This window comes from Frieseomelitta varia, unplaced genomic scaffold (genome assembly GCF_011392965.1).
Source record: "Frieseomelitta varia isolate USP_RPSP 00005682 unplaced genomic scaffold, Fvar_1.2 scaffold_816, whole genome shotgun sequence".
In the NCBI taxonomy this organism is placed as follows: Eukaryota; Metazoa; Arthropoda; class Insecta; order Hymenoptera; family Apidae; genus Frieseomelitta; species Frieseomelitta varia.
Window position 1 is genome coordinate 891866 of NW_025110608.1, and position 24996 is coordinate 916861.

At 36.8% G+C, this 24996-nt stretch overlaps 1 protein-coding gene across 1 annotated transcript in view; it reads right to left on the minus strand.

Moving 5' to 3' along the window:
- Positions 1-7526: 7526 nt before the first annotated feature.
- Positions 7527-24996, minus strand: part of LOC122536223 (acid sphingomyelinase-like phosphodiesterase 3a) — a 44579-nt gene continuing 27109 nt past the window's right edge. Inside the window, exons 2-6 of the mRNA XM_043668410.1 lie at positions 21161-21234; positions 18940-19005; positions 17539-17695; positions 10286-10491; positions 7527-7576 (exon numbers count right to left, since the gene is read on the minus strand). Of these exons, the coding sequence (XP_043524345.1) occupies positions 7527-7576; positions 10286-10491; positions 17539-17695; positions 18940-19005; positions 21161-21218 (537 nt within the window). The 5' untranslated portion in view covers positions 21219-21234. The remainder of the gene's footprint in view (positions 7577-10285; positions 10492-17538; positions 17696-18939; positions 19006-21160; positions 21235-24996) is intronic.

Below are 24996 nucleotides of genomic sequence, written 5' to 3' on the forward strand. Positions count from 1 at the left end.
ATTACCTAAGAGTGCACGAATTATTTATTCTACATTTAGATTCATACAGTTCTATTTTCTTCATCTTTATTTCTAAACCTAATTAATTTTCAAACGTTATTGACACTCTAAATATAATCTTACAATTAGCCACGATCTATTTTCAAAAGTTATCTTCCGCGTTGAGAGTTGAGAACGTTTCCTAAGAAAAATTCTAGTATATAATGAAATAAGTAACCGGAAATAGAATTCAATCATATCGGCAAACAATTTGCAGTGATAACAAGCGGATGTTCCGCAATCCGTTACTTCCGCACCAGAACTAATTAAAGCGAATTGAAAGGTAATTGAATTAAGCTTTCAATCGTTATCTCTACGATGTGTTCCCGGCTCGTGGACTGCGAATCGTTTCCTTCAAATGGTTGGTCGGACGGGAAGATTGGAAGAACAATACTTCGAAATAAAAGCGAACGACAAGATTCGAAGGATCCAATTTAGAACGGAATACGCCTATTCGAGGTTCTGCACAATGCCAATTTCTTTCCTTCCCAGAGGGTCTGACCGTTTTTGGGGCGGCTAATAGTTTCTGATCAAGTTTCCGCCTGTGTTTGTCATTCATTATTAATTATCGAACCAGCTTGGCAAAGCGTGTCACGTTTCTTTATATCGATAGCAATTAATAAATTAATCAGAATGTTATTTTTTTTTTTTTTTTTTTTTTTGATTAGGAAAACAGTTATTGAATTATTGAAAGCTGTGTGCGTTGTGACAATTGTTTTTATTGATCTTAATCCACACAAATCACTTTTTACAATATCCATTTCACTATACTGAAAATTCATTTTCTAGTTACTGAAATGATTTAAAAAATTGAAGAATTTTACGAGATTCGTTGCAAGAACCCGTTCTTTCAATTTTATGAAATGCGGTGTTCTATGAATTAAATACTGTGATAAATCAGGAGAAAATTGAAATAAATCTTTTAAATGTTTGAAGATTCCTCTTGTAATGATAGGAATCGTCACTCCATTGTCTCAAGTTGCGCAGTTTCAAATTATTTGACCGGCGAATAATTTACCAGTTTGGAGAAACGCGATTACAATCAACGAAACGTTTAATACCTTGTAAGAAGCTCTCGATAGCTTCGAGTATCCCACAGCGCATTATTTTCGTTCGAGTTGTTTGAAGATATCGGCGGGTCTCAGCGACCCTAATGCCATTACTTCAGTTTCTATCGGGTGTCCGTAATTTATATGACCACTCGAAAGAAAAGTTGCGCAAGGTCTCACAGCCGATAAGAAGCCATTTTTCACTTTGCCTACGCGAGACCGACGAAAGCCAGTCGGTCGATGGTGCTGGCAATAAGAAAACGAAGAAGGAAAAAAAAAAAAAGGGCCACCCTTCGAGATTTCGCACCTTCGCCAGAGGGTGAACCATTTCCCAGGACTTAATTTCATTGTACCCCCCGTCGTCAGTTATTCTTATTATTTTTCTCCTTCGCTCCCTAAATCATCAATTTCCCTTATTAGCTGTATTCCTGATTAGAAAAAATACCCCCTGGACGAACCGTTTCCCCGTAGATATTTTTGCAGCGATCTAATAGCGTCATGATATCAGCCAGCCTCCTGTAATTCCCCACTGAAATGATCTGGAAAAAACAAATGGGTTAATAAAATCAGACGAGACACACGGGGGGGAAAAAATCGTAAGATTTAATTCCAATCGAGTGGCCAGTTTTTAAATCACAGCAAATCGTTTCCAATTTGATTTTCAATTTTTTAGAATATGTAGCTACACAGGTCATTGTAATAAAATGGTCTATCTGCATATGGAGTTATCCAATTTTTAAATTAGTTGCTTGTTACTCTATCGGTTTGATTTTCTTTCATCTTCAGTTCATATATGTACGTTTCATTCGCGCGGGAGTACATTCTCATATTTCTTGTGCAAAATCGAGATCAATATCTCGAGTCTTTCATATCAAACACCTCGAACGGAATTATGATCGTATATTTCAAGTAAATTCATAAAAATTTTAATAAAGGGATAGTGGCGAAGTGGGAAAGCATGATATACGATCTCGAAAACTTCTTTTTTAAAATACAACTGGTACGATCTGACCTTTTCTCTCATATAACGTCGTTCCGATTCGATATTCGAACCGGTTGATTTATTAAGTCTATTAAGAAACTGCGAAATTGTTTTGACCGATAGGAAATGACTAGGGTGGTACAAATGAACGTTCGTAACGTTGAGGGTGGCGCAATGCCTCGTGTTTTACTCGATTGCAGGGGCGGAAATCTGCGATGGCATCAGAAGTTTCTTGTACTTCTGTTATAGCAGGTACTATAAAGCAAAGTTACCCCGGGCACAAGCTACAAATTAGTCACGATGATTTGGTTTCGCGAATATTAATCATTTCTTAGATCCTCAGAGGACATTCATATATTAGCATATGTCTATTTAAATTTTATTTTAATTCCCTGTCATTTATTCGGATCTAGAAATTAGAATGCATTGTAAATAAAAGTAATATATATATATATAGAATACCTAGAATTCACACTGAGATTCTACTATATATTTATAGTCCTTCAATACTAAAATATGAATAATAAAGAGGTACATCTTGTTAAATTAGATTAAAAATGAGAATGTAGAATTTTAATAAGCGAACGCAATTTTGCGAATAGTTTTACATTCCTTCAAACTAATCAACCATAAGGCGTGTTAGGTTATTTTCCATGATTATGATAGAGCTTCCGGCCATTTTCAACAGTATTGAGTAACCATCAATATTTAAGGGAAAAACGTTGCAGGAAATCACGGAAATCTATTATTCTCCGGTTCGATTTCGAAAGGGAAGCCGGTTTCACTACTCTCGAAATCAGATTACGAGAATTTATAGGGTCACTCACGAGCCCCCGAACCTCGGGTCGTTCCCGCGAGATCCACAGAAAACGTACACAATTAAACTGCCTTAGGGCTCCCGTTAGTACATCGTATCAGCTTTAACTGTAGTGCGATCATTTTCACGTTTATGAGAATTTAAACAGTAAACTGATACGTAATTACTGCAACACGATCCCTCTTCGACATCAGTTGAACAACGCTTTCGTAAATTTTGCAGCAATCGATATCGTTAGAAGCTAATAGTAATTTCAAAACAATTAGAATTTAACAAAAGTTTCGTTATTACACTTACACGCGCGATCGAACGTTGAACACAATCGAACTCATTATGAAAGTTTTCATCGCAGAGAAATGTGGTTCGTACATGATCGCAATAATCGTTTTGTAACTCGTACATACAATATTTCAGCATTGATTCCAAATATCAATGTAATTATAATAATCGTGTCTTATTACAATGTCAACGGTATTGCAAAAAGTTTCGTATAATGCACATATTACAAACGTTCTGTTAGAAATACAAATTTTCTATCATAAACGTTCGAATACTTTCGTGCATCACTGTTCCCCCTTTTCGCCTACTTTTTCAAAATTGACAAGTTCAATCTTTAAGAAACCGGAGAACGCTTCTACGAATCGACCATCTTCTTCCACTCGGCAAATCCAAAATAACACGCCTCTTCTCTCGAGTGTACTTCAAAGTAGAAACAGAACGACATACGAAAAATCCGCGAACACAGTGTTTCCAGCTTCTCGGGAGGGCGATAACCAAGAACCGAGGGAGCAGCTGCTAAAATCATCCGTCAGAAGCCGTTCGATTGATAGACTCGACGGGCATGAAATATTTAAACCGCTTAGCAAAGCTTCCACGTCGTTTTTCGGCTTAAACGTACTCGTACTGTACGTTCCCTCTCGACCCTCTTCGGCCCTCGCGCGGAGGAGGAGAAATAATTACAAAGTTACCGCGGGCCGACCGAAGGAAAGTTTTCCTGATACACACGGTGTAGACTGGAATATCGTTTCCATCAGACGGATTGCTATCGTCCGTGTCGGAAGGGTCTTTCGAGTCGTAAAGCGGGTCCAAGTGCTCTTTACATGCATATTGCCTTTCCTCGAAGAGCAGCGTGCTACGCTCTGCGAACCGTTTGTCCGTTTGTTGAAGCGGCCTCTAGGATCCCGATGCTCGATGCTCCGCGACGCGCCGACCCAGCCGTACGAGGACTCTTCAAATTTTATGCCACATTTAACCTCTGATCGATTTTCTTCCCGTGAGGAGATCTCGTGAGGAGAAAAGAAGAACCCTCCCCCGCCCTCCGAGGGGTTGGCTCGGTCGGACCCAGAGAAAGAATGGCAAACGACGGAAAAACAAGGTTACACGTGACGCAGCTCACGGCCGAAAATGAAGCTGCAGTTTTTTGCGACGCGGTTGCCAGCGTCGACGATCATTCTTCCATCTCTTGGTCTTATCTTGTCGCCGACTGAATATTCAAAAGGCTGCAGCCAGAAGATAGCCATTATCGCACGGGCTTTCGAAGTTTCACGGGCGACGAAATGAACTCCTCGATGACGGCCAACGGAGAATTAGCGTCTGCTGGGAAAATTAAGATTAGAGAAGTTAAAGTGACGGATACCGTTCAGCTATTTCCTAAGTCGTCGTAATATCAGAATGACGAGTCGACTTTGTACAAAGCTTTGTAAACTTCCTTAATTCCCTCTCCTCGATTCAAGAAAAGTGTAGTTCAAGACGGTAAGACGAGGAAGGATCGTCGAATCGAATTAATTTGTCTCGTAATTCGCTTAATGAACCTTTCCCTGAAGCAGCCTGTGTTTGAAAACGGACTGTTTAACTCGTCGTTAGCGGTGTAACGCGCCAGTGAAATATATATATCGTGCAATTAAATTGATATTTCCAGAATGTAACTTTTATCTAAACGAAAGGAAAGTCTGTCCGACTGATTCAACTGTTCTCGGTATAATTCCGTGGTATAAAGCTTTATCTCTGAAAATTATTTTGTTGTTCATTGTTTTAATTCTTCTGTGATACCTCCTCCATCACAGGAGTTATTCAAATTATTTTTCGTTTTTGATGCTTTTAACATACACGATATATTTACTCACTCTCCTACATATGTATATGTTACTAATTATTACGTACTAATTGTTACGTATATGCTACTATTAAAAACTAATAATTTCGCTTAGATTTCGATTAGATTTAAAGATTCGAATATCTTACGGATATCTCAAATAATCCTGTTTCACTTTACATTTGCATTTCTATTCGTGTATTTTCACCATTCGATACGATATAACACCACGCAGCGGCACGTTTCTCATACATCCTGCTGATGAGAAACATTAAATATGCAGATAAAAATGTTCGAAACGGAGGGAACGAGTTACGGGTAGGAACGACAATAACGGCACGAGCTACACAACAATGAAAAATAGAACGAATCGCGATACTTTTTGTTAACCGAACGTGTGATACAGCCATAAAGCGAGCAGGGATAACAAGTAGCTCGTGATTAATGTTTTTGCAGGAGGTCGTTCATGGGGATGAGCCCATGGGGAGCTTTCACTGTTTTGTGCCAGCTATTTGCCACTCGGTTTCGTGCCGTAACATTGCGACAGGTAGGGTGTCCACGTTCGGAATCCGTTGCTCTGGATATCAGACCGATTTAACTGAAGTGTCTCGGGCTGACTGACTCGCATTTTTAAGAGCTATCGTAAGAGGGCCGGATCGCAATAAAAGAAAGAGACTCGAATTGGCCACGGTTTTACCGTTCGTTTCCAAGCGTTAGCTTCAGATTGCTATCGTTACAGTCAGTTATCGTAATGCCGATGGGAATTGATGCGCGGATAGGGCTATTCAGAGGAGATTTAGATTATCTTTCACGTCTGCTTCGCTCAAGTTTCTTCAAGTGATGAGAAATATGGTGCAAATCTTTTTCAATCATTACACTCATAAAAAAATTCTGAATTTTATTTTGATAAATTCTCGTTTCGTAACTGATAAAAGTACCTCTTTACCAGGAATATTTATTACACGTGTACATTACGCGAACAAAAAGCTATGCTTGCCGAAGCATTCTACAAAGTTTCGCAAACGAACAACAACGACGCACACATAGGAGACCGGTGTTAAATAGTTTTATCTGTTCGGTTGTACGAGCGTGAAACGCAACATCGGGCCCTGGTGTTTATTCGTAATCGTAAAGTTTCGTTCGTGCTCGTAGTTCCACAACGTTGAAAGTTGTCGGCGATGCTAATTGGAAGTGGTTAGCTCGCCAGCCAACCCTATTTCGCACTGTGCCACCCCCAAGTTTTCTGAGATTTATGGGTTCATGGTGAAACGGCGCGAGTAAGCTTAAGTGCGAGAGCAGAGACAGAAGACACACAAGATTCTGAATTAAACGTCAACCACACGACAAGACGCTAAACTAACGCCGTACACACGGACGCCTCGGTATCCTCGACTTTGGTGATGATTTGCACCGGCCTATCTGCATAATAATTTACAGAGAATTTACTGTGCGTGTGCTCTGAGCGTGCGTTCTACACTCTCGTCACTTTACCAAACGTCGTTCTTTCATCGATAGGAGTAATTCAGAATCTTCGTATCGCTTAGAAAATCGCATTGACGTGCAAACGATACGTCGATACTTTAGACGGATACTGTTTCAAACTGGGCACGTAAAAATGTACGAAACGTGCGAGCGTCAATGCGCACGTTTCTATCTAAGAGTGAACTCCTGTCAAAAATCTCGTGAAATTTCTCCTCGACTAATGACCGACGAGTGTCAGTCTTCGCAAAATCCGTGGACACGCGATTTCAATGGAACTTTACCGTCCGTAGAAGGTCCCGAAATTGGCTATAGTCCCTACAGTCCTGCTGCTTATACGTTGCTCGTAAAATCCAACATCTTCCCACGGGCGGTAAAACCGATTTTCACTTTGCATTCAAACGACTATGAATATTCAGAGGCGCGGCTCTTATTTCGTGTTCACAGAGAGGAGAGCAAAGGGGGTGGGTGGGAAAGGCGAGGCAACGGTGGAAAAACCGAGCGGTGTAAAAAGTTGGAACGCGGCGCGGCGCCGGACGGTTGGACGGATTTTACGAGCGGACTATGGCTGCTTGAAAGCCACGCACCGGTTACAGACAGAAGTGTCTTTTCGTTTGTTAACGCGGGCGGCGTCGATGCTAAATTACCAGGGCAATAGCGGTTCGAGGTGTAATGTAGCGTCGCTAAGTACCATTGCATTAGTGAGGATGCACAGTACACCGTGTAGGATTGTTATCGTTTTAACAGCGAGGCTAACGGTGCCGGTAAATCTCGTTGCGTAGAGCACGGCAACGAACACATTTATCTGGGCCGCGTAGTGGCCGCAGCGTTCGGTACGGCGCGATCAGTTTTAACGTGATCACGCGTCGTTTACACGGCGAGACAAACTCGGCCGATTAACCGGTCAGATATTGAAATATCTCGGCGTGGCGCGCGACAGGAAGAATATGTCGGCCAAGAACCGATTCGGGGAACAAAGTCGTACGAGAAAAAAGTGACACATCGATATTTCGCTATTGGCGACAGTCCAGCGGGAGCTTGGAACGAAGAGGCACGAAACGGAAGCCACTACTCTTTTTCCGGCTTGATGTGGCCGATAGTTACCATCCCGGAGGACGCTGTTGTACCGAAAATTCATTTCGAAGACAATACCAAACGGTCGTATTTCACGATTGACGAGGGATAGAATATAGCGATAGAGAGGAGAGGATATAGCGAAGCGAGAGGCAGGCAAAGCTGTTACGCATATATTTTTTTCCTGCCAACCCCCAATATTTGCCCTGGCTCTCGAGGCACGGAGAAAGAGATGGACCAACGGTCCATCATGAGATCCAGCCGCGCAAGCCGATGATCGATATCTGTAATCTCGGGACGTTCGCACCTGTATTTCAGTTTTCTCCCCCTCCCCCCAGACACTAGCCACCGCGCCGGTATTAACCGTAGAAATGGGAAAATTCGGTGTTACCAGCCATTACGTTAACGACCGCGCGAACGCATTGCTTCGCCGCGCCGGTCCTCTAATGGGTACACATTGCCCTCGCGTGTCAGAGTAATAACGACTCTTTCGCGGCTGTTTTTCCGGACATGGAAATCGCGCCGGGCCGATAGTCCCGGCGGTATATTTTCAGTCGCCGATGTCGCTGCCGATCCCGATCACGATCCCGACTGCCGCTTCTGTTCGGGTAATCGTCGGCTGATTCCCAATCTCAATAAAGCCAGTAATAGACCAGTTACAACCTAACAGGCTCTTCCATGCCCATACCCGCTCCGAGAGCGACCCACCGACCGGTTTCCCTCTTCTCTCTATCCTCCACTGTTCCACCGAAATATTTGGCCGACGCAGCTTAACCCGGCAACGACGGGGGCTTGCATGCGCACCCCACCGGACTAGAAGCGCGTTCGAGCGTGAAAGCTCCGACGAAAAATGCGATGCGCCGCCGTGAATTTGTAAAACGGTCTCGTCGCTTTTCGCGGAAGAGCCGAGAAACGTGAAAACTGCACTGCACTGCCTCGCGTCGCGCTACCTTTTTCTTTTTTTTTTTCTTCTTTTTCTTTTCTTTTTTTTTTTTTCTTTTTCTTTCTCGTCCCTTTTCCCTTCTCTTTCTTTCTCTCGTTTTTCCTTCCTTCTTCTTCCTCTTGCTTTTCAGCGATCTTCTTTCGCAATTCACTCGGACTGCGGCTGTTATTGGACTTTTATTGAAACGACGGGAGCAGGAAGCGAATGGCAGGAGGGAGAATTGTTCGGGGAAGAAATTTTTGTTTGCTCGAGCGGCGGCGCTTGAATTTTATTCGTTCGCGTGTTCGTAAAAATTGAAGTGGGTATACGATCGTGGAAATGGCGGGCTGATTGAAGCGAAAGTGGGATGCTATCGTATTGGGTGAGAAGTATTGAAGAGGTATTGATTTTTTTTTTTTTTTTTTTTTTTTTTTTTCGCGCAAGTAATGAATCCAAATAGGGGGTTGCGCGGGTTATTAAAGCGACTGCTATTCTCGTTAAGGAGCTTGTTGCCCGGATGAAAATGTATTGTACCGTTAGATGGAAGTTGTTCTTGCGTGCCGTTTGAATTAGGCCTTGTTCGACGCTGAATAGAAAGAAATAAAGGAGGAACGGGAAGCTTCTGAATATATGCACGTCGCTTCAAATACGAAAACTAGAAAAACTAGAAATGAAAAATGAATTTCGGAAAATCTTCACGATAGAACGATCGAGATAAAAACACGCAGTATTCTTTTACAACAATAAACTACATTTGTTTGAACGAAACTTTAATCAATGCTCGATTGAACGAGCTCTTACTACTTGAACGTGAACGAAGAATTTTCCAGTAGTAGGAAGAATAAGCGAACTACTATTTGTTCGCCTCACAAAATTCTGCGCGACTCTCTCGCATAATCAGACAATCCTGCCTCGAAACTAGAAATACAAAACGAACATACGTTGCTCCTCTATGATTGTACACTTAAAGACGTTTCAATTTTCTCTTTTTCTTTCTTTTATAAATAAAAAAATATATATATAAATAAATAAATATAAATATAAATAAATAAATATATATATAAATAAATAAATATAAATATAAATAAATATATATATAAATAAATAAATATAAATATAAATAAGTATATAAATAAATAAATATAAATATAAATAAATAAATATATATATATAAATAAATATAAATATAAATAAGTATATAAATATAAATAAATATATATAAATAAATAAATATAAATATATTTATATAAATAAATAAATATGTATAAATAGATAAATATAAATATAAATAAATAAATATATATAAATAATTAAATATAAATATAAATAAATAAGTATATATATAAATAAATAAATATAAATATAAATAAATAAGTATATATATAAATAAATATAAATATATCTATATAAATAAATAAGTATATATATAAATAAATATAAATATAAATATATATAAATATACATATATAAATAAATAAATTTAAATATATATATAAATAAATAAAAATATATATATATAAAGAAAGAAAGGAAAAAGAAAAAAAAGTAAAGAAAGAAGCTCAAACGAGAAGATAAAAAAGCGAATGACAGGGAACGGTGCTCTTCTATGGCCAGTGGAAAAATAATTCATCCATGTGAAAACGTACGTTTCCTCGGCAGACCCGCTCTTAACAGTTCGTCTACTACTTGCTTTAATCCGATTTTCCGAAAGGTCCGCCGTCGCGGAACGCTACGCGTCGAAAAATATCTGTCCTGCACGGAGAGGGATAAAAGCCGACGAGACGGACGAAAGAGAAAAATGAAAACAACCGGACGTGGCTACGTGGCGTACCAGTTTTAAAAGTGTCCAGTGCCTCCTGCGGGAGCCAGTGTTGCCAGATCTCGGCGAGCTGGGAGAAGTTCACCCCGATGTCGTCGTGTCCGAGAGCCGGAAACACAAATTGTTCCTTGAACGTGCGAGACAACAGATCGGTCAAATTCCGCAAACACTGCAGACGAAGCTCGACGTTCATGCCAGTAGTGCGCGTCAGCGCGTCACTGCAACAAGTAGTTACAGGCTCGTTAGTGTACTGGCAACATACGGCTGGCTGCAAGTTGTCAGAATTACTACCATTTCGCTGGCGAACGCGAAGAAACGACACTTCACCGAACTTGCGCGAAATTTTGCGTTCCGTCGCACAATAGAAATCCAAAACGCGAATACTTCGTACGTTCGACGTCTTTGTACAGTTTCAAACGCCGAATTGAAGAATGTGAGAAGAATCAAACTACAAGATGAAATTCTGCTGATATTACGTTACATTATTAGACGAGTGACGTTACTGTGGCGTCATGGGATTTTCAATGACGATGACTGACAACGTTAATGCAGCTTCGTGTGATTCTCGGCAGTTAGTTACATCGTCGGAAATGGTTTATTCTAAATGTACAAGAGAATTGACTCTTCACAGTCTTCTAAAAAAAGCAAAACATTTCCATTAATGCTATATATATTGTTACACTATTATAACGTGACTATAATATATAAAATACATATAATATATGCTATATTATATATATTATATATAATTTTATATTATAATGTAAATTATAATATAAGTTTATGATATATATATTATATATTATATTATATATTATATTATATATAATTTTATATTATAATATAAATTTATAATATATTATATTACATATAATTTTATATATATAATATATGCTAATGATATTATATGATACAACATTAATAATAATAATATAATAATAATGTATACAACATTAATAATAATAATAATAATATAATAATGTAATACAACATTAATAATAATAATATACGACCGTAAAGTCGTATGATTTTTAATGATGAAAAACAAATTTTAAATACATGTATTTGTATTCATTCTTTTACATACTGTTTCGAACGACTGGAAAGAATTATTAAAAACAGATCGTCACAGAGAATTAACTCCTCCTCTCTCCCTTTTGTAATTCTGACGTTGCAATGAAATTTCATATCGTAAGAACTCATTAAATATAAAATTACGTAAGATATCGTAAGAACATTAAATATAAAATTACAGTTATCATTTCACATCTCTCCTTCGCACACTGCGATTTCTCTTTCACTTCTTCCCCTCGGCGAAAAGGAAAACACTTCCCTCGACGTTATAGCGTCGAAGTTTCAGAATTAATGAAATTTTTTCAATCCTTTCGTTTTTTTTCTTTTTCTTCTTTTTTTTTTTTTTTTGCACGCGCCAAGTACTCCCGTGAAATTGTTTGCATGCGAAACTTAATTAAAAAGTCGAAGAGAATCGAAGTCGGAGGTGCGAGCTGAGAAGAACGAACGGAAGATTCGTTGCTGGCGGTGGTAGTTAAAAATAGTTTGTGTGTACGCTTTTGAACTGAATGTACTTTGTATGTACACATAGACACACGTGTTGCTGGAACTTAATGAGAAAGCTGGGAAACTTTGTGCCACCCTTTAGCAGAACGCCATTACAAAAATTGCTGCAATTAGATCCTCTTAGAGACTGGATTTTTTCCCTGGAAGCGAGAATTTCCTTCATTAATTTTTATTTGATTCCAGAATATTACATTGTCTGTGCTCGCTGCTGCTGCTGCTGCTGCTGCTGCCGCTACGAGTTGCATTTTACGGCTGTACGATCTTTGTAATATAAGAGAATGATAATATAAGTCAATTTAAATCGACGGAAATGAAGTATTTCTCTCAAGTTGCTAAAGTGGTACGAGCTCGTATTTGTGCAAACTAAGAAATGACCGAGTTTAATTTATTCAATATCATACAGCATATTTTTATACTTTAATATTTAATTTGCTTATAAAATATATATATATATATATTTGATATTAAATTTTTAATTTTTAATTTTTATTTTTATAATTATTTCGATAAATTTTAAATTTAATATATGTATTTTTATATATGTATTTTTTGTGGACAACAATTAAAGAAATGAAACCTAAATAGAAATTCTCTAAATATTGCAACAAATATTCTCTAGACTTTAGATATTTTATATATTTTACATGTTCAAATTTTCCATAAATAAATACGTAAAAGTTTACAGACTAATAATAAATGTCGAATATATGTAACACAAAAATATTATCATAAATATTTTACGTTCGATATTTTATATACTTTTGCATCGTTCTCCGCGCTTTCAAATATCCCATAAATCAACAATCTACATACAAGTGTCGAACAAAAATCCAATTTTGATTGTCCTTAGTTTAAATATCCAACAATATCAAACGTATTGGAAAATATGAAATATACAACAAAAGAAGAGAGTCTCGTTCGAGGCAATCTATAAATACTTGAAGCCTCAACATTCCTCGAGAAGATGTTAATAATTAAAGTCTCGTAACTTCTTAAGCCAGCCGAGTATATTTCGTGTACGTTTCTTAGGCGAGGTGCAGCGCGGCACATGCAAATTTGAATTCAGTACACCGCGCAGTTTTAGATTCGTAATAATTCAGCGGGAAGATAATTTAAGTTGAGGTTGCATTAAAGTACATCGAAAGACTGGGAGAAGACTGAACACTGTGTGTACACGAATAGAGAGATTGTAGGTTTCGCGTGTGACTCTGCTGAATAATCTGGATTGTTCGTGAGAGAGTGTATGATATCAGCTTTGTGTTATGAATTGATGGTGAAATATGATATCAGTCACGTGAAGCTGGAACAAACCGAAACCTCGGAATCGACTTGCAGTCGCAAGCTTACGTGAGCCAGCATTTCGAATTTCTTCCTTGATAACCGATTGCATTGTTACGTAACTATCTGCGACGCGTTAAATATTAAATTATATATTCCCCGCCGCGAGATGGAGGCAGAATTTTCTTTAACAAACGAGTTGAGATAATAATCGGGGTACGTTGACGTAATTAGCATAATTTCTCTCGCTCCGTGCAATTGCAAACCTCGAAGAGTGACTCTGCTAAAAGGAGAACACGTTTCCTCATTTTCTTTTTATTGAAATATTAATGCGCAGAGTACTGAGTCTTTAGAAACTATGTTATACAGGGAATTAAAAGTTTACGATTGCACGTTTGATTATTCGAATCCCTGAGAAATTTTACGATGTCAAGTTAGTTAATGGAAATGACATAATTTTACCGTGTATCGAATAACCGTGAAAGCTCTGTCGTCGTTTTTATCTTGAAAAAGAAAACATGTATAAATGTTCAAGACTGCTGCTTTAATCGAGAAAATGCAATTACCCTTTCTTATTACAGTTATAAAAGCCGGGGGATGAAAAGCAACCTCTTCACTTCTGAACCGTTGATTCTGCAGATAATTGTCCAAGCTCGGAGGAAGATTATTATAAGAAGTATATAAATGCGAGAAAAATAAGGAGAGTAAAATCTTGTCAAAAATCACGCGTGTAACATTGAATTATCACTGCAAGAAGGCGTCATGTGATTTTTAAATTCAAAAATTGTAAGGTAATTAAAAAATAATTATAAATTCTTAAAAAACACTTGCCAATTTCAACCTTTGGTAGAAATTGTTCCTGAAAATAATCGGTGCTGAACTATCTAGCAGATAATCGATCTTGGTCAATTTTTTTGTCATCTACAAGTAATGAACAATTTCAATTGTACCGATTCAGAAATCTAAAGATTGTGAAATCAACATTGAAAAAGTTCATACTCCATAATCGTAGGCTTTTATAAAGTTTCAGAAAAAAATAATTACACTTCGAGCAACACTTTTTTTTCTCGAAATTCGCTGCGTTCTCCTTTATTATAAAACAGGAGTCAGGCAGGACTTCCTTTATTATCTGATAATGTACACATGGAACTACTGAACTTTCTTGCGTGTTATGCATGCTGGATAATGCGGCTGTACAGTGCTATGTATATAAGTTTGTTCTACAACGGGATTACAATTGAAACGTATCTGAGCTTATGGTACTTAAAAGAGCAGGTCTCAGTTGCCACGAAATGATCCACTTGGTATAACTACCGTTTAATGTGATCGTCACGTTTCTGCAAGTTCCATAACATCTGTTCAACGACCAGTAAAATAATAATCTGCGAAATATTGTTGAATGACTAAATTGTCGTTGTAGTTGTTGCCTAAATTGTTTAACCGGTTATTAGGCATATGCATGTGTCAACAAAATAACGTGCATATTAATTATTAATTACACACGTTCTGTTGTTTGACAGTTGTGATATGAATATGTGTAATGTATCTTAATAATCATAATTTTTACTCTAATCTATATATAATTGTATATTTGTAATATTATAATCAAAATTGTACTAATAATATTTTTAAATTTTAAAATTGTACTAATTATATTCTAAAATATAATTATATTAAATATAATATAATAAATAAAATATTAAATATAATTCTATATGTTATATAATTTATTAATATAATAAAAACTTCTTTTTAAAGGCGTAATGACAATAAATCTCATCGAGAAGAGACTTTATTATTAATTATCATCGTTGCGAGTAACATCGTAATTTGAAATTTCAATGCAGGAAAATGTACATAATAAACAATTCCTTCTCGGTAAGAAGGGAAAGCGCGCGTGCGGTATGTAATAAACTTATTACCGGTGTTAAATCAATTTTCATTAGATTTCGCAAATCAGAAGGGAATTATCAATTGGCCCAATAATTTATTCACAAGTGCATTAACATTTGCAATTCAGTTGTAAATAAATCGATCAAACTCTATTAAACCAGCGATTTGTACGGTTTAATTTATACAGGACACACGGCCATCGTGTTCGCGTCCGCGCAAACACAAATCTTTACAGCCCGCTACACATTCTTGTTCCTCCGAATTTGCGAATTATCAATTATCAGATTAGTTTACGAAACTGCGTGTTAAAGGCTAATCAGTTTTCGTTGATTCATCGGGGCAATTTACTAATACGTTCCCCCAGAAACGTTCATACGATACCGATTCGTCACCCAGTCGAACGCTCGTTAATTTCATATTCGATTTCTATTTCCGTTCGTTGTTGATGCATACGCTGGACCATTCGTTGTTTGTTATTTTCGATGTTGTCCAATAATTCGAATTTCATGTCGTATTTAATCGCGCCGGATTATCCGTTGTTATTAATTTCATGGAATTCAAATCTTCAAGTCACGTGAATTATCAACGAGCTAATAACGACAAGTAATAATAATATTACGATACGATAAAGAACGTAAATGTAAACTATGAATGATTGTCGATATTTTTGTTTAAATGACTTGAAAGAAAAAAACAAAAAATGTATAGCAATCTCATTTCTTGGTCAACGACAAAAGTTCAAGAGATTCTAACATTTCATTGACGTTTTAAAGTTAAATAAATTGGTGAGAGAAAATCGTGCAGCAAGTTTTAAGGGATCGTCGTAAAGAGAAAATTTTAATCTTCAAAATTATGGTAGATTTAGACGTGAGGAAAATTTTCAAATGTTTTTAATGACATTTGAATTTTTACAATTTCAAGAATAAAAATATCCTTATTTCTCCAGTCGCTACGTAATATAAAAATATCTTCGAAAGAAACGAACACAGTACTGCGAAAGCAGAGGATTCATCAATATTTTAAAATATGAAATATACAATTTCCCATCGTAATTAATTCAGTTATACATTTGCTTTTCGCCTTCTATTGTCTTTCAAAATTAATTAACGCTAAAAAAGATCGGCCTTTAATGCGTATCGAATATTCTACACACAAGTCGTTATAATAATTCTATTATAAAATGAAATAGATAGATTTAATTATGTTCTGAACAAAAATTAATATTAACTTTGACAAGAATGTTTTAGGCAAAAGAAAAAGGAAAGAAAATCTAAATCTAAATCCGTCATATTGATGGATTTGGTCGTCAATCTTTTCAAGCAGAACCCAATTTCACAAAAATGATATAACGACGAGAAAAGAGAAATATAATGATATAATAAAATAATACAATAAGGAAAATGAATTACTACAAAATAAGTATAAAAGCAATCTCGAAATTCGGGAAAATTCATTAACTAAAAATGAGAAAGTAAATCTGCATTAATGGAAACAATTTAGTTGGCTGCAGCCGGTTCTCATCAAATGCTTCTTAAACGCCCCGACACCCTCGATTCAACAGCTTCGCAGTCAAGTCGATAATCCCCGGGAGTTATTTAGTTAAACGAACTTCCTACTTCACGATTACTATCCAATTAATGTCCGGCAAGCATAATTGCTTGCAAGATTCTTATCCAGTTACGGTTGTCAACAGACGCCCGCAGATCGACCACGGACGATCTAAATTATTTTCAATCGTCGGCAATCATAGTAAAAACTGCAAATCAGTCAGATTTATTGGCAGAAGTAATAACTCAAAGCTACATCAAAATTGAATTCTGAGAGATTCTGTTAACGAAAAGAAGAAGAATGCTGTTTTTCGTACTAAATTCTATCAGAACAATCAAAGTGATCAATTCGTAATTTCTCAAGCTGATTTTCCTAGATTTACATTTTTTTTTTTTTTTTTTTCTAGGTTCGTAGCATTTTTCGAAGTTTTCGAATTTCTCGTAAAACGTAATATATGAGTATAATATGATATAATATATGATAATGTATGAACAAAAAATCGTGTACTTTATTGTATTGTAATTTTTTTGCAATTTCTATTGTTTTGTTGTTTCGTAGTTTTCTATAAATTTAGAACGGTGCATTTTTAAAGATCTGCTCACTTTATCACAAAATATCTGAATAGAAACTTATATACGCCTTTCCAACTCATGACTATAAGTGACTATTACTATAATCATAATTTATCTTATAATTCTTTCGTCTTTTATATCAAATATTTATAACGTATAATGTTATAAATATTTGTAACAATAAATCAATAAAATAATAATAATAATAAATTTAATTTCCTACAACGTCGCCTATAAGGATTTGTTTTGTAATTTAACTGTCAATTAAATCCACAATTCTCTCTCTTTATCCGTCTTAACAAATTACATAACGCCTTCTTCCACCGACTTCTTGAATTCTTCCACTAAAAGCTCTGTACAACGAGAGGAGAGTATAGCGAAAGTTTGTAAACCTACCCCGTCCAGAGGACGAACTTGATTCCTTCGCCGCGATTAGACATCATCGCCGACGCCGCTGATTCCACCAGAGCCCACGGCGAATCGCAGGCATAGTCGCCGAATTCTCCGGGGGTTTTTCGGCCGCTGTTCACGCCGTTCCTCGTGTTCCAGCACGCTGCAAAACACGAGCCAGCTAAGCTGTGGGGGAGGAAACAAAAAGAAGAAGAAGGGAGGAAGGGAGAAAAAAAGGAAAGACGAGGAAGAAAGAGGGAGAGACGTGAAACGTGGGAACATAGCGCTCGTATTAAGGGAGCAACGAGGCGGACGCTGGTTGTGTTGCCACGCTAACGTCCAAATGACACGGAGTCAACTCGTGGGGCCCGCGCTCGCTATTGGACGCAATTTCAGGTAGCGTTATTTCATGCAAACTCCGTGCCAACCAAACACGCCAGGTACTTTAAAACGATCGGTAAATAGCGACAGGATGAGGGAGGACAGGGAAAATATAGGCGGCGAGGGATGAAAGGGGTGGAAGAACTGAATATACTCTGTTACCGAAATGTTTGGCTAAACTTTAGGAAGGCGTGTCGCGCAGAGATTGAAGAGAAAAATTTCATCCAATATTTTGCTTGACAAAGCTCGCAGAGAGAGAGAGAGAGAGAGAAAGAAAATAATGATTTTGTATCTTCGCGTTGGATGAATCGTTGAGTGAAAGGGTTTTTCATTTTGCTCGGAAATGAAGTTCCGCAGTACCTGGCGATCGATGCTGAATATAAGAGAGAAATTTTATCCGATACTTCGCGACCAAGCTCGATGGAGGGGGGAAATGGTTTCGTGTCTTCGCGTTGAATAAATAATTGGCGCTGACATTTGAAACCCTTAGTTCTAAACCGTGCGTTGCAAACGTTGTTCCGTAAGTTTCGCCATATTTCACGTGCTCCTTGCATGTAACGTTAATATGGAAATATATGTGCGTGCTGAAATGATCGACTATACTGTTAATTCAACTTTATAGACTCTATATTAGTTCCAGTTTAATAGTAATTACCATGGTGAATAATTTTACGAAACTTTTATTAGAGGATACCATCATCAAATTGACAGTCAAAGTGAATTAAGATTGGAAATAGAAAATTTTCGAGTTAAATACGTGGCTTTAATAAAATAATAATCGTGGCATTTGATCAATTATCCGTTAATATCCATTAATTTAAGAAAACGAAACAAACACTGTGTAATAACTCTTTCAAACGTGCGCGCCATCTTATAAATTTGACTATCTCGTTGCACAAAATCTTGTGACGATTCTCGATCAATCAATTCGCACGTTTAAAGGACGCTTAGGCTACGAGCGCCGCGACGACGATAAAAAGGCGGAACAAAAGCGTATTCGTCGAGATATAAAACGAAGCTACTCACCATTCGCGTTTGCCTGGGTGGAATACCTCGGATCATAGTGGATGTCAGTGATGTGCCAGAAATACCCTGCAAGCAGAAAGAACGAGGTCGTCGCGCCTTCTGCGTTTCGTCTTCTATTTGCATCACGTCCCGTCGCATTTTCATTCATCGTTTCTTCTCCGACCAGTTTCTGCGAGTCGACGTAACGAGACAAGAAACAAAACACGCGAAACGCAAGGAACTAAACGCGCGATTGTAGCCAAACGAAATTCGATTCGTGAATCGTGGATTCGTGTCGTGTTTTCGTGCGTGTCGTGTCGTGTCGTGTCGTGTCGAGTCGAGTCGAATCAAATCGAATCGAATCGAGACGAGACGAATTGGATCGGCGCCGCGTAAGACGTGTAAGACGGATTGTTTTAAATTGGTGGCACAAGCCGTTTCCTCGACGAGCCCTCCACCCGGAGCTAATTTGCAAAGTAATTAGACTCAACGATCGATCCAATGGCTAGATTGAATTTATCAAAACGTACACGCGGGACCCGCGTCGGCTGTTGTTGAATCTGCGATATTTTAAATTCGAACGGGTATTTTAAACTGATATTTTAAACCGGGATCGTATTTAAATGGAATCGATTAATCATTTCGAGGGCATTGATATATAGCGGCGCGCGATTTATTCGAAAAGGTAATATCCACGAAAATAAGAATTTTTTGTGAATAGAAGGAAACAGCGCAAGAAATAAATATTATTTGTCATTTCAGGTACGCCCGCTTATAAGATTGTCAGATTAATACGTTCAAAAATTACTCTTATTTCGTCACTTCTAAAAGAAATATCCATACTCTATTCTAAGTTATATTCTAGAACAACATTTTCCTTGAGATCCGTTAAAAAATGCAGTTATTGAAGTTGTTTACAACTTAATTATTATACTAGTTTGTTTTCCTCTTTTTATTTTCTTCGCGTTTGTTTTCATTGCTTATCTTCATGTATGTATTATTAGATCTAACGCCCATTCATACAGAATAATAATAACAACAATACTATAATTTATATCCAGATTATTATTAAAATATTATTACTTAAATTCGCAGTTGTATTTTTGTAACGATAAAAGTAGCATAACCGGTACACACATAACGTGTGATTTATTCGAAAACTAATACAAAGATAAATATTATCTGTTATTTCTATTTACTTAGAAAGATTGTCGAATTAATATATATATTCGAAAATTTATAGTTGCCTCATTTCACGAAAAAATATTCTGAAATATTGTAGTTTCAACGTGATTTATGTCCAGATTGTTATTAAAATTTCGCAACTCCGTTTTCCTGACGACAAGAGGAACATAACCACTGCAAAGAGAATCGATTCCAATACAAAGATTGAAATATATTTATTTAGTGCAAAATGAAACATCTGATCTCGTTCGTTTACGTATACTTTAGCCCACCTTCGTAAATTAGATTTAAATTAGCCAGTCAACAAAACCTCTATATCTTCTCGTTTACGTCAAATTTTACACGTTTCTACGATGTTGCTCGAGCACGAAAGTTTCTCTGTTAATTGTTTCAATCGACAAATTTCAAGTCCAACGGTCCAAGGGTAATACCTGCCATATTGCGATACTTTGCAACGAAACGACCTCCGTTCTCAAATTGCAACCTCTCATTTCAATAATGAGAATTGCACTCTTTCCGAGTGAGATATCGTCAATCAGAAAGTTCCGACGAAATTGGAATACTTCGCAACTACGTTACTTATATCAGCATTCGAAAGTAATTTTAGTTCGAAACGCGAATACCTTATACGGGGACATAAAGGAAAGGAAATTTCATAGTGCGGAATTGGGTCGGGGGAATTTTCGTCAACTCGATCAACTTTATTATAACGTTTTCGTTGGCGGTCGTACGTTACCGGCCGGCTTGTTAACTTGGCCCATAGTTAACCGTGAACACCGAAAAGAGGGGTGGACCCCGTTAAACGTAACGTCTGTCGAATAAATTCCGTCTCGATCGCGCTCAAAGAACACCGACCGAGTTTTTACGACGCGGAAACTTTCGCCCGTTTTAATAATTCACCGTCGTCGTCGTAGTCGTCGTCGTCGTCGTCGTCGGGGCAAACGAAAGAGGGTTTCTATGCAACAAGAAATAACGCGTATAACAATGCAGGCGCAGCGCGTAGAATCGGGGTTGGAACGACGCCGGCTTACACTCGTTTATGCACGCATACATTTACCTATTTTTCCTTGCACTGCGCATAGCCACGAGAGCAGTACCAGATAGTCACGGATCATCCTTCCAGATTTTGATCTGCAATCAAGTAAATCAGTCGGTCAACGGTAGCAAGATTTTTCGACTCGAGATGGGCAAAATTATCGCAGAGCGATTTCGTAAATTTCCGATACCTCACAATTACGATTAATCGACCTTCGTACACTTTTATAAGAAATTAAGAACAGAATGTAGGTTTATTGTAACGTTTATTTCGAAGTAATAATAATCAAGTGACGTTATTTATTTAGAATGTAAAGATCGACTTTTTTTTATTGTTCATTAATGTAAAAACAAAATAAAACGTAATTAAATTAAATTGATAAATGAAACAAGTTAGTACTTGGTACTTACATCTTCTACGATAAACTCATTTTTGTCAATTTTGGATTTATGCCACTCGTCAATTGAGAGCATTTCATATGTACTTATTTTTGTTCTAAGATAATTGGAAATGAAAATTACGGAGACAAGATCTTTTTTTCCTTGTATTTGTGCCTCTGTCATTTTTATAAAAGTAAGGAATATAAAGATAATTAAATTATTAAATCAGGAACGAAAGTCTTAACAAAAAGATCGTTCTCTTTTTAAAATTTGAAAATGACTAAATTAATTGAACACAATGTTTTTGTTGTAATTTATAGCGTATATTATCATTTAGATTAACATCAATAAATATCGGCGGATAAAATCAATCTAGTCAACGATTCACGCATAATTTTGTCCTACTGTCCTTTGCAGTGGTTAAAAATGTAATTTTTATCCTTTCATCGAAAAATTCCAATACATTCTTCGGAAATGTAACATCGAGACACAAATTTGTTGTACAATCTAGCACTCTATTTAGAATATCATCGAAAAGGCGAAAGTGTCTGACCATAGCATTAACATTGACTACTAGTAACTGCTCGTTTGAATAAAACTTGCTCGTTACGAAAGACAATCGAGTTATCTGCTTCAGAGTACGTGTGCTAACATATTTCCTCGATTAAATGAATTTCGAAATAATCGTGAAATATAATTTTCATTCGGATAAAATTCGAATTTTCACCACCAGCACGTCGATTACACGGATGTGGACTGGAGGCCCTCGGGAACCATTCGCAACGTCGCGTAATTTCATCGTCATCGAAATTTACAAGTTCGAATTAACATATCATTTTCACCGGTGAATTTCGAACAAAACCGGTGATGTCCTCGTGATATATCCCCGCGAATCCCAGGCAGGCATGATCTGTTCGGAACAACGTCAGCAACGGCAGCCTTCAATTTTAATCTGAAATTTAATTTCAGAGGTCGTTGACAACGATGTGTCTTGTAAAAGAGCCATGACGAGGAAACGCGCATCATAAAACACTTTACAAGGCTCTTTCGGACTGCAACGAGGGTGACCTCGTAAAAACGTCGACAAACCAATAACCGCTGCTGGTGGATCGTTTGACGACATAACAAAGAGCTGACGCAATACTTGAAGCGCATAAATACGCAACGTTTAGGAGGACGCGCGTCAATGGAACAGCGGGGAATGGATTTTTCAAGGGTTGAACGAATGCACTTTGTGAATGAGTTTCAGAGTGGTGAATTTGCCTCGTTCGAAAAAAAAAAACTCCCTACTTTCCTTTTTAATTTTTTTTAAATTGAAAGAAGTTAACTTTTGAAAATTTATTGGATGGTGAATTTGCCCGACCTTTTTCATTTTTCCGCGGATATCTTACAATAATATTATCCCGTTAAAATATAGTTTCGGAGGGTGAACGAATATATTTTGTGAATGAGTATCAGAATCGTTCGGTGAAAAAATTCTCTACCTTCTTTCTTTTTAAAGACGTCAAATTGTTTTTAAAACATTTATGCAATTCTGTAGGTCTCTTAGGTTGTTCCGTCGAATTGTTTCTGGCAAGATGCAGACACTTAAATAAAAATTTGGTTACGTTAGAGAAATGCTAAACTATTTTTTTTTTTTTTTTCTGTAGAAAATCTTAATCTGGTGCAATTTTTATTTTAGTGTATTTTTACGATACAAATTTTTATGATACAAATAGTACATACAATGAACGTATCTTTCGTAAAGAAACAATTACTAGTAGTCAATGTCAATGCTATAGTCAGGCATTCTCGCTTTTTTGGAAGTTATTACACATAAATGTTAGATTGTGTAATAAGTTCATTTGTGTTTCGATCATATTCTCGAAGAACGTACGTATATATTGAAATTCTTTGAAAATTTTGAAGCAAAAGTCAAAAAGTCTTAAATATTACTAGAATAAAAAATACATAATTTAACAATGCTCTTTTAAAGAAATACCAACGAATTTATTACGCAATCTAATTTCTCTAATGTTTTATCTTCAGTAATTAATAAAATTCCCCATTTCTTTAAAAAGAAAAAAATAAACTTGCAAACATTCTATGACCCATAACGTATACAATAATCCTTTAACTTTCGCGTCTCTTGTGTTATTTCCATTTTACGAACAATTAAACAGTTTCTTCCGAAATCTCTAACACCGTATCTTAACCGTTGTATAAAATATAAAATTCGGACTCAATTAAGACCGATATTCGCGTTTCTCGCGACAGTAAAGCAGCTCAGTCATGACACGTATTGTAATAAAAGCAGAGCTGCGTTAATTATTCAAAGGAATGTTTCGTGCGAAAGATCAGCTTTTCGAGCTCACAACTCGGTGCGTGTCAATATTTAACGTCCCTCCGATGAATATTTTAACCGATGAAAATGTCAAACGATCGTTCGAGTTTTCTTTTAGTTTAGACGCGTATTATTTTTTCACGTGAGCGACGTTTCTGACGGCGTAAGCATAACAAAGCCGTCCAGCTTTCGTGACGACGAAAGCGGCGCCACCTTTCTATTTCAAATTTTCACTCTCGATGGATTCCAACGTTGAAGTCGTGATAATCGGCCGCGATCATCTGCGCTCACCAAGCCCGACTCGCCACAACTTCTGACTAATAAACTCGATTTATCTTCGTTCAGGTCTTTATGAGAGCTATGTATCGCGTTCAAAATGCAAATACTAACTACCCCGTGAGTACATTGAACTTTTTCTCCAGCTATTGAGAAGTAAAGTTATTACCCACTACTAGTTTGCATATTGTTATGCACTCTAACATTTCCATGGCAATAGCTGAAGAAATTGAGCTTAATTACATGTACATGTATATAGCAGCGGGGGAGAAAGAAACATTAGAAATTAATGTTTCACGCGTGTGTAAATAAAATTTATTCCGTCTGGGACACATGTTCATTTCTTCCGCCAATTATAATTCGGTTTCGTAAAACTACAGAATTTTCCCCATTTTATTATTTATGCTTTCTTTTGAATCATCACTACATACTAGTCCTATCTATTACATATTTCAATAAATATTCTAATTTAGATATTTTATATATTAATAGATACTTATGTGCATTTTTTTACACAGATTTTGTAACCATTTTGTAACTATTCTGTGGAATTTTTTACCTCTCGATTTTCACAGATTTCTGCTTATTATTTACATTGTCAGCGAATTTCGTTTTAACAAACGTAGACATATTTGAAATGGAAAAATATTTAAACGGTAAAACTTGTCTCGGATTTTTGAAAAATACTGCCTGTTCGAATATACGTTCGATAAGTATTTCTTTCGATAAGAAATAAATGTGGACACATTTGAAATAGAAAAATATTTAAACAGTAAAACTATCTATTTCTGAAAAGTGCTGCCTGTTTGAATACACGTTCAGTAAGTATTCGAAAAAAAAAGGGGGAAAAATGGAAGAGGAAACAGTTGCGCGGAATT